The sequence below is a fragment of the Ananas comosus genome, linkage group 13, assembly GCF_001540865.1.
Source record: "Ananas comosus cultivar F153 linkage group 13, ASM154086v1, whole genome shotgun sequence".
Taxonomy (NCBI): domain Eukaryota; kingdom Viridiplantae; phylum Streptophyta; class Magnoliopsida; order Poales; family Bromeliaceae; genus Ananas; species Ananas comosus.
In genome coordinates, this window is record NC_033633.1 from 10185816 (window position 1) to 10197269 (window position 11454).

General features: G+C 39.2%; 2 protein-coding genes across 2 annotated transcripts; one reads left to right on the forward strand and one right to left on the reverse strand.

Moving 5' to 3' along the window:
* LOC109719455 (NADH dehydrogenase [ubiquinone] iron-sulfur protein 5-B) lies at positions 207–7631 on the reverse strand. Its single transcript, XM_020246153.1, has 2 exons — positions 7344–7631; positions 207–740 (listed from the first exon to the last, which is right to left on the reverse strand). Exons 1-2 carry the CDS (start codon positions 7491–7493, stop codon positions 633–635), a joined length of 258 nt encoding a protein of 85 aa, XP_020101742.1. The 5' UTR covers positions 7494–7631; the 3' UTR covers positions 207–632.
* LOC109719454 lies at positions 8792–9291 on the forward strand (the record flags this gene model as incomplete). Its single annotated transcript, XM_020246152.1, is given in 1 exon segment — positions 8792–9291. A coding segment is annotated over 1 exon segment (420 nt), but the record flags the coding sequence as incomplete, so codon positions are not given.

Consider the following 11454-nt stretch of genomic DNA (forward strand, 5'->3'; position numbering starts at 1 on the left):
GGTCTCTGACAAATTGTTTCACCCTTTGTTTCACTGCAGATTCTTCTACCATGAGCAGTTGGATTAAACTTTCAAGGAAATCAAGTTGTGGTTAGTCATGTTCTTTTCGATAATAGAAATGTCACTTCCCCGTAAATCCAGCTGAAACTATGATCCAAGAAGCAATTTTACACAAGGTATATGAGAATACTCTTACAACAATATCATTATTGACCACAAATTGAATTAAAAACTATATCTGTAAAGTACAAGCCCAAAACCATCATTGTCAACAAGTATTGACCCCAATCTATGCAGGAAAAAAATGCTTAAAAGTACACTTTTCAAACACCAACTCATCTCAGATTGGGTGGCAATTCAACAAGCTGCAACGGAGACAATGTTTCCGCAACAAGAAATGTAAAACAGTTTTAAAGTTGATGGAACCAATTCTTTAGAACCAACATAAACATCGATCAAATCCAAAAGAAAGAAATTAAAACAATGCCCCTCTTCATCTAGAACAGCATTTTTATTACCTTGGACATTATAAGCACATAAACAGAAAACAGTGCTGTGATTGCGAAATTCGACTTCGAAATACAAATTCGAGTTTTTAGAGATCAAGTTGCGAGGAGAAGATCGCAGCAAAGCTAATGATGAATGGCCTCACCGCCCCCTTTGGCTTCCTCCTTGGCCTTCCGTTCCGCCGCTCTTTTTTGGCGCTGCTCCTCTTTATAGATTCTGTTCCTCCTTTGAAACTGCAAGACAAAGCTTTAGTTAGTTAAAATCAAAAATAGGAGATGAAGATTAATAAATAAGAATATTAATGTATGTAGTTGATCAAACACAGGAAAACACTAGCGTAGATAGATTCAAATCCACAGTAGTGATGCCAACTTAAGAAAGAAAGGTTAAAGCGACGTAAACTTGTAGTTTAAAAGGCGCAATATAGGGGTTTCAATATTTCAGCATGACAATGAAAATCATGACAATCTTAGGAGGGCTTACAACATTAAGCATATAAGTTAAGCATCAGAAAAATAGCTGCAACTCCTATAAACTTTACAATTAAAATTCAATTTACCGTTTGCAATTCCAAGAAATGGCAACATAACACAACAAATTCATGACATACCACAGGCCAAATACCTGACTTGCGACAGTCCGTCAGGTGTTAATAGTATATTAACATTCTCAAATGAAGAAAAGTAAGACTAATGATAAGATATTTGTATAGCTTTATTCTCGAAAATGATTGAACAGATCCTCCTTTTCTTTTTCCCTTTTTCTTAGACGCAAGTATTACTTATAGCCCCTTTTCATTTCTAAACATGCACCAGCCCCGAGCAAACAACAAAGCATCTTAAAACTTCTACAACCACAAAATGATGCTGTAACTATTGAAAGCTTATGATAGATATTTGCTTTTTTTCTGATGTTACTTAATTTAACGGTAACATTATCCAATAATTATATTATAGCCTTGTTTAGATCAAGTCTAGTAAAGATGTATCTATGTTTTCACCGCATGTGAACCTACGCTGCGTAGGGACATAGCGGCATTGTCTACAATTAACATTTCTGAAAACTTAAATAACCGTATATCATGAATCTTAGAGAGGTAGTATACATACACAAACATCACAAGTGAATAATCTTGGGAATTGAAAAGGAAAAGAGCATGACAAGTACCTATGAACACTCATGATTTGATTTCTAGAATAAGGGGGAAAAAAACAATGCAAATATTTGCTTATGCTCAAAAGTAAGCAGACAAATAAAAATAATCGCTACTTCCATGGGGGAACAAAAAACCTATGATAATATTACAAACTAGAAGAAGAAACATGCGTTTGTAATCCTTAGCCCTCTTATTTCACCTTCAAATATATAGGTTACCCCTCAAGATATAGTTTGTGAAGTAGATGGTTTAGAATTTGATTTCACCAAAAGTAGTTCAAACTGAACATATTTGCATTGCTGAGGATCCACTTCGTCTAAGATGTCAAGTCTGTTTGATAAATAATTTGGTACTAATTTTGTCAGAATAAAGTATAGTCTTCTGGGTTGAAAGAAATGCTAATCTATACAAGTTGGGATGTCAGCGCTTAAACATACAAAACGTGACCAAGTCCTCGCACAGAAGGTTTCAAAAAATAAAATAAAATTGAAATGACAGATAAAGGGCCTATTTGGCCCTGCTTCTGCTTTTATTTTCAGCTGCAGTTATATTTAATCGAGAATTGGGCAATCTGAGAAGTCAGAAACTTCTGCTATAGCAAAAAAGGCAAAAAATGTGGTTTCCAGGCCCAAAAGCAAAAGCTCCAAAAGAAAGCAGCTGTTGTGAACAAATTAATATAGTGCTTCCGCTAATAACACTTCTTACGTCACTTCATCAAACAACATCTTACAGTAGTGTCAATAGAACGTTAATGGGTTGGCGATAGATGATAAAGTAGATGCGCTATCAAAGAAAACATATACTGGCTACAAATTTGATGAATTCTAGCCTCTAAAGAACTAATACAGTGAAACTTTGTCAGTTTTTTCTCCCTTGTTGAATTTTACATGAAATTCAGCCTTCTGAATTTTGCATGAAAAAACCTTCTATTCAAATGATATAACATGAGAGCACAAAACTATATAAACAATATCGTATTATAAGAATATCACAAACACAATCTCTAAAGGAATATCAAGCAGTTAGCATTTGGAAAAGGAAAAATTGCATAAGCAATAAAGCAGAACTAAGGAGCAGGGGAAGCATATGATGCACCACAAACAAGAAAAGCGTGGAAAGGAAAGAAGGTCTAATAGCATAACGATTTCTTCAACAGTCCAGCACTGGCAGCTACATGGCCTCAATTAATAAAGGGTTGGAAGGTGTAAATCATCAATGTAAAATTAAAAGGTGTGAATCATCCCTCGAAATTTCGACGGTGTAGCAAACATGTAGTGGAATAATTTCCAGGAGATTAGATTGTGTAGAAAACATGTAGTGGAATAATTTTCAGGAGATCAGTGGCAGGAGTATTAATTTCCAGGAGATTAGATGGTGTAGAAAACATGTAGTGGAATAATTTTCATAAGATCAGTGGCAGGAGTATTAGTTTATAAGGGTCAGGGCATTCAGAAGAAAACTTCCTGAAAGAATTGATTTACCCTTTAGTGATTGCTAAAAGTCTTATTTTGATCAGAGTCATTGCATTGTAGAAGGAGAAATGTGTGGAAAAGTATCCATGAGTGTAGTGGAATAATTTTCAGGAGATCAATGGCAGGAGTGTTAGTTTACAAGGGTCAGAGCATTTGAAAAAAAAAAACTTCCTGAAAAAATTGATTACCCTTTCATGATTGCTAAAAATCTATTTTAATCCTATTCATTGCATTGTAGAAGGAGAAATGTGCGGAAAAGTATCCATGGGAATTCAATGAGCTTGATGTCTTTGTGGCAGTCAATTATTGACTTGGAGATGCACTCAGTTTATTCAAGACAGCTAACTCTTCCGGTCTGAGAACTATATGGCACGAAAAGAATCTTAGATGTGCGGTCGACCTGAAAATGGTGTCTTCATAAAGCTTCTAAATTGTGGCCACCATAAATCTCCTGCTTGAACAGATAACCAGTAGGAAGGGACGAAGACAAACTTCTCCAGACTACAAATCAACAAACGAAAATAAACATTCTTCTATCCAATTGATTGTTGAAGACTAGAGAAAGCTTGTGCTCAGTAGCCAAACAGCAATAACACAAGATGTTTCTGGCATAGGCTGTTAATCAGAAAATATGAACTTCACAAAACAAGGTGACATCGATGAACTCAATTCAATTAATCAGTTGATAACAAACAGTCATAGCTCAATCATACCACTCAGGGTTCATTGAGCTCTCAAGTAAGATTATCTCCTGGATAAGTATGTGTCCGGTATAATGATTGGTGGGTGACATCTTATCTGAAGTCTTCAACAGGGAAGACGTGTAGTTAATGCAAAAAGGCGTTAGTTTTTAAATTATTAACGTCGAAATCTACAAACGGCTATTAACACGATGAAAATCCAATCCACAATCCCAAGGAGTCAAATTTCTAATAACCAATTCAAATGATACCAAATTGTATTGAAATGATATAGTTTATATTTTTTGTATATAAAGCCTTTTCTTTGGCGGTGGAATGGCACTAGTAGTAGCGAAAAAATGAAAATTTCAAAGATTAAAACCAAATAAAAATGCATAGACTCGATGAAATAGTATGTCTATATATTCATACGACGCACAACAAAACCAACATAATTCGGGCAAATCGGTAATGTGTTTCACTTGAAATCACTCACCAATTAAATGTTAGCTATATCTATCTATATGAAGGACAAAAGAGAATACTTCAAGAAGCCAATAGTTTCTAAACAACGAGTTATGAGTAACGATCCAAATCAAATGCAATATGCAATCAGGGTAAGGAAGAAGGATTGTACATCCTGGTTCCAAAAGAAGAGAGAAAGGAAATGAAATATGAAAGCTGCTACATTTGGCTTACCTTGAACTTAAAAAAGTTTTCCTCTTTTGAGCAATCTCCCAAACCTAGTTTTGACAGATTGTTATTAAAAAATGTTGCAAAGGCTAGCAAGAATGAATTGTTATTTTTCCTTGATTTTTTTGTTTTATGATTGGGACCGATAAGAATAAAACTAGAATTACTGTCATTACTGATAATGTTCTTATGAGTAACCAAAGGCCCCAGGTGTGAAAGGTGCACAAACCGACCAAACGTGATCAATAATTAACATTGGGTTCCCCAATCAGAACACTGGTTCCCTTGTGATTATGAAATCTCAACCGAACCACAATTTGTGTTACATTAGTAGGTGATATCAAACCTGACCTGTACTACACAAACCTAAATCAAACCCAACACAACTCGACTAAACCCGACCTAAAATGATAAATTAAAAATCATAAAAGCTAAGCAACAAACATTCTATATATACACCACATACAATCGTATATATTAGAATTCTCCTTTTAGACCAGATGATATTAGAGAAGGATATGATATTCTATTCCACTCTTTTTCATTCTGGTTCTAGAGAATGACTGAACCCTTGCATTTCAAATCATTTCCCTATAAAACTTTTAATTTGGAACCCAAGAAATCGAAATAATTCAACCCGACCTGAACCAACCTGGTTTTGACCCTAGTTCAGTGCAATCCAAAACATTTTTTGTTAGGATCAAAGCACAACCTGAGGTCGCATTTAGTTAGATATTGTCACTTAGCCTTCAACTTGCTTAAGTTGCACCTTACACGGGATTCTTCTTCCTTATGTTGTCATGCAATCTAACAAAAAATATGGAGTGTAATCTCTATTAGAAGACAGAAGCTTAATATCCTATCTCATTTTTCACAAGCCTTTTAGTGTAAAATCTATTCGAATTTGATTTCTCCTAATAGTTTGATTTCTCCTCTTAAGACACCACCCAGGTTCCAAACACCAAACATCAAAACAAACTTCCATAGTTTTCACTCTTGATGAAAACAACATCATTAACTTACCTCAAATGTAGAGATGCATACACCCTCATTATCCGAGAATATCAGTTGGATAAAGTAGACTATACATGGAGAGGCTTCATTTCATTCTTTCGCTACAGTTGCAATGTCAGGAGAAATATTACAAAGTAAAGTATTCTTCAGATCCTTCATTTCATTCTAAATAAAAAAACCTACGTGATCCTTCATCTGCTTACTGGATGTAACGCCTGAACAAGATAATTATACACAAAGGAATCTTCAAATATAGTCAAATCCTAGCATCTAAACAATTAATAGGATAATAAGCAGTCCTCCTCTATGTCAGCGAACAGTACTTGAAAAGGGCAGATGACATTAGTAATTAATTGCTAACAAATCCAATCAGGTACAAATCCCAACTGCAACGGACATTTTATTTTATTTTTCTCAAAAAGTACATAACTTCACGAAGGTTTCTCATATATTTTTATTGTTTGTGCAATCCAGGTGCTGATTAATCCCTATACTTTCTGATGACAGTAACTACTGCAAAAAAACCTTGATTGGAACAACAGTTCCCTCAATCTACATAACTCGGCATGCATCGGAAGAGAAGAGACCATAATATTCCAAATCAACAATAGATTTTCTGCTCTAAAGTATCGATCAACCACATTAACTCATTAAGACGATTTGCCAAACTACACTCCTTCATTACGAATGTTTGGTCCCTTCTAAAACCCCAAATCCACAACCCAAAATTACTTCCTCCTACTGTGATAACGTCAAAAAACCTAACTTCAAAGGTGATGCATTTACAAGTAAAAACTCCTAACATCAAATGATCCCCATTCTTTCCAAGAATAACAACTAGCACACACAAAAAAACAAAAAATTCCTTGATCACACACGACAAAAATTGCATTAAGAATATACACAATCTCAGGGCAAACCAATTGCATTACGAGATCAAGGGAATTCAAGGTACCTATGAATAATTACGACAAGAAATTTACTTCAAAAGTGATGCATTTAATAGCAAAGTGCTACCGTCAACTGATCCCCATTCTTTTCGAAAAGTGCAGCAAAAATTCAATCAAGAAAGGGCAAACCAATTGGACCGAAAGAGAAGAGATCAAGGAAATCCTAGGTAACTATGAACGATTACAACAAGAAATTAGCTTAAAAATTGATGCATTTAATAGTAAATCCTAAAATAAATTGTTTCCAATCCTATCCGAGAGCAATAACTAGCACGCAAAACCTCGGTCACGCGCAACAATTCTATTGACAATCTACAAAAGCTTGGGGCAAACCAATTGCATTAAAAGACGAAGGGAATCTTAAGTATCTACGGACGATTACAATACGAAGTTTACTTCGAAAGTGACGGTTTTAATATCAAGTTCGACGAATCTATCAACCAATGGCATTGACAGAGAAGAGATCTTAGAGCGGATTACAGCAAGAAATGAAAATTAGATTGGAAAAAATAAGGGTCTAGGATTTAAAAACAAAGGAGGAGGAGGAGTAGGAGGAGATCAAGTGAATTCTAAGCATCCAAGAATGATTACAATGCGAAATTAATTTCGAAAGTCCTACCATGGACCGATGTTCTTGATATTCTCCAAATCAACAACGAATCTATCAACCAACCGCATCGAATCGAAAGGAAAGGAAGAGAAGAGATGAAAAAAAAAAGAAGAGGATCTAGGGTTTTGGAGCGGCGGAGCAACAACAGCACACAATCAATTCGTTGTATCGTTGTATCCAATCAATCAATGTAAACAGAATACAGAATGAGGATGTAGAGGGGGGGTTTTGGGTTTTGGGGGTTTTTGGGAGAAAGAAGACCTCCTTGGAGTGGTGGAGGCACTCGAGGTAGTCGTCGCGGAGGAGGGAGCAGTCCTTGGGCTCGCGGCAGCGGGACATGCACTCGCTGAAGTCCGTCCAGAAGTCGTAGCACCGCCCCTTGTTCCCCGTTATCCCCCACCCGGACGCCATCCTCCTCCCAATCCTCCTCCTCCTCCTCTCTTTCCCCTCTTCTCTGTGTTTTTTTTTTTTCCTTTCTTTTTCTTTTTAGCTCTTCTTCTCTATGCGATGTGGAACAGTGGAAATGAAGGTCGACACCCGTTCTTGGACTTTTTTTTTCTTTTTTCTTTTTTCTTTTTCTCCAAGGGAGAAAAAAAAAAGAAAAAAAGAAAAAAAAAAAGAGGAGGAGGAGGAGGAGGAGGAGGCGTATGATATACATCCTAGGGATGGAAAGGAACCCACTCCAGCGAGCTTATCTCGGCTCAAATTCGACTTGAAATTAATTTCGAATCTAAATTCAAGCTTAAGCTCGGCTTGAAATTAATTCGAGCCGAGCTCGAGCCGGCCTAATTTCGAGTCGAGCGAGCTCGAGCCCTAAACGAGTCGCTTGAAATTCTCAACGCCCTATGACCAATAGTTTAATTTGTATAAAATATTATCTACAATTTGATACAAAATGTCTAATAGTTTAAAATACAAAATAATTATACGAAATACGGTATTATAATAGGCCAATTTGCATAAAAAATCCACTAATTTTGGGTTTTTGCAAAAGTAGGCCACCTTTTTCGTTTTTGCAGATTCGGTCTGATTTTTCAGCAAACTGACCAAAATGCCCTTGTACCTTTTTCTCTCTCCTTTTCTTTTTTGTCGTTCTTTTTTCCTTTCTCTTCCCAGAAAGCGGCGGAGGTGGAAACGCCACCCCCTGCCCCGGCGATGTCGCCCTCGCCCGCTCCGGCGATGTCGCCGGCAACGAGCCCGTCTCCCCTGCCTCGACCCGAATTCTCCGACCTTGCTCAGGCCGCGCCGCCACCCTCTTCTCCACTAGGGCACGGCGACGTTGAGACACATGCTCTTCTTCTCCACTACGCGTCGGAAGGCCGAGAAGTCGTCGGAGGCGGCGAGATTACCTCCGACGACGTCGCGGTGGTTGCGATAGAAAGCAAGGGAGGAAGAGGTGGTGACAAAAAAAAAAATTATAGCAAAAAAAAGAATAATAAAAATAAAAATAAAAATTATTTTTTCTCTAGAAAAGATTAAAAAATATAGGAGAAAAAAAAAAAGATGATAAGAATTGCACTCTTAAAATAAAATTGCACTGTTTTAAAAAAAATTGCACAATTTGATATAAAAATTATACTCTTTTGAAATAAATTTTACACTCTTTAGACCCAGGTTGCATCATTTAGAAAAATTTTACACTACTTTTTTTTTTCCTCTTTCTTCTCTTCTTCTTCTTCTTCCTCCTGCAGGAGCAGTTTCCTTTTTTTTTTTTCCCCTCTCTTCCTCTTCTTTTTCTTCCTACAGGAGCAGCACCCACCCGCCAGCTCTGGAGGCGGAGGCAGAGGCGATGAGGGTGTTGGCGATGGTGGGGGCGGGGGAGAGGAGGCGGCGGCGGTGGCGGATCGGCCGGAGTGGGTGCAGCGCCAACCCCATCCTCGCACTCTCTGGCCTTCGCCGTACCCGCCTCGCGCGGCTTCGCGGCACCCCGCGCCTCGCCCCAACACCGCTCCGCCGCCTTTTCCCTCGCCTCGAGTCCCTCAACGCCTCCTCCTTCCCCCTCCCAAGCCTCCTCCCCCGCCCCACCGCGCTCCCGCGAACCCTCGCTCTCCTCGACCTCCGCGCCTCCACCATTGATGGCTCTGTCCCCTCCTCCCTCGCCTGCTCCGGCGGCCGCGATGACGACTCGTGGGTGGCGGCGGCGACGACCCGTGGGTGGCGGCGCGCGGGGACCCGGCGCGGGTGTTCCTCGCCGGGGACAGCGCCGGGGCGAACATCGCGCACAACGCGGCGGCACGGGCGGGAGCGGCGGCGCAAGTGGTTAAAAAATATATTTTTTTAAGGTATAAAAACTGGTGTAATGGTGTAAAAAAAAAAAAAAAGAAAGAGAAAGATATGGAGAAGAAGAAATTGTGAAATTTTGAGCAAATAGTGCAAAATTGGGCGAAATAGTGCAAAATTAGACGAAATGGTGCAATTTTGGGCGAAATTGCACCATTTCTCCTTTTTCTTCTTCCCCTCTACTGGGCCGGATCGCAGATGCCTCTGCAGCACTCGAATGGCCTCGTGCTGCAGGGACTCCGCGCGCGACGTCACCGACCTGGACGACAACGCCTGCGACGAGAATTGCAACGAGTCGAACTCCAAGGACAGGTGCTCTCGCGGCACCCGAGCATCCTCTTACACCTACTGTCGCTCCGCTCTGCCGCCTCCTCCCTCTCCCTCTTCCTCGCCTCGCTCCGCCGCCTCCCTCCTCACCTCACTCCGCCGAGCCTGCTTTGACCTTTTAAAAAAGAGAGAGAGAAAAAAAAGAGCGGTGCGGCGGCGGAGCGGTGTTGGGGGTAGGCGCGGGGTGCCGCGAAGCCGCGCGAGGCGGGTGCGGCGGAGGCAAAGAGGTTGGTGGCGGGGTGGCAGAACTTGGCGTACATGAGGAAGAGGAAGAAGAAGAAGAAGAAAAAAAAGGAAAAAAAGAAGAAGGAAGCTTCTCCTGCAGGAAGAAGAAAAAAGAGAAAGAGGAAAAAAAAAAGAAGAAAAGAAAATTGTTCCTGCAGGAGAAAGAAGAAAAAGAAGAAGAAGAGAAGAAATAGTGTAAAATTTTTCTAAATGGTGCAATCTTGATCTAAAGAGTGTAAAATTTATTTCAAAAGAGTGTAATTTTTATATCAAATAGTCCAATTTTTTTTTAAAATAGTGTAATTTTTTTTTAAGAGTGCAATTCTCATCATCTTCTTCCTTCTCCTATATTTTTTAATCTTTTCTGTAGAAAAAATAATTTTTATTTTTATTTTTATTATTCTTATATATATATATATATATATATATATATTGTCACCATCTCTCCCTCCCTTGCTTTCTATCGCAACCACCGCGACGTCGTCGGAGGTGATCTTGCCGCCTCCGACGACGTCTCGGCGTTCCGACGCGTGGTGGAGAAGAAGAGCATGCGTCTCAACGTCATCGTGCCCTAGTGGAGAAGAGGATGGCGGCCCGGCCTCAGAAGAGTCGGAGGATTCGGGTCGAGGCAGGGGAGAGGGGCTCGTTGCCGGCGACGTCGCCGGAGCAGGCGAGGGCGACGTCGCCGGGGCAGGGGTGGCGTTTCCGCCTCTGCCGCTTTCTGGGAAGAAAAAGGAAAAAAGAACGACAAAAAAAAAAAGAAAGAGAAAAAGGTACAAAGGCATTTTGGTCAGTTTGCTGAAAAATCGGACTGAATCTGCAAAAATAAAAAAGATGGCCCACTTTTGCAAAAGCCCAAAATTAGTGGATTTTTTATGCAAATTGGCCATTATAATATGAAGAAAAATAATTTATGAGTTGAATATCTAATTTTTTCGACCTCGCATGTCTGCTCTTCTGCTTTCAATCTTCATATTTTTTTTTTTTATCTATGTGGTCAAAAAATGAATAGATTATATAAGCAAATATTGAATTAAACTATTCAATCATATATAACTATAAAAAAAATTTTGTATACATAATAATTTTTTATCTTAAAAATATTTTATATATTTTTTCAAGCACATAACTAATGGTAAGATAGCCATGGCGCGTATTGTTACTTGGTAATTTGGGAGGCTTCAGGCTTGGCCACTTGGGCATGTTGGATATGACTAATCGTGGATGTTTATTTTCATCGGACGGATGGATTAGATTGATTATCAGTTATTTGGAGAGATCAATTATGACGCCCCACTTCCTATGGTATAATTCATCTTAGCTAACACGCTTAACCTTCTTAACCTCTTGTCTCTAACCACCGTCCAACATACTATAACCATGTTAAGAAGCTCACAAGAATATGGCAATGTAAGACTCATTTTACTCACCTTAGCAACTCTGTGGGGAGCCGCACTCCACCTACAATGGTTGTCAGTCAAAAAGTCGCGCCCTACCCGCGGTATGATCCTAACTAAGCGAAAACTTATCTCACACTTTT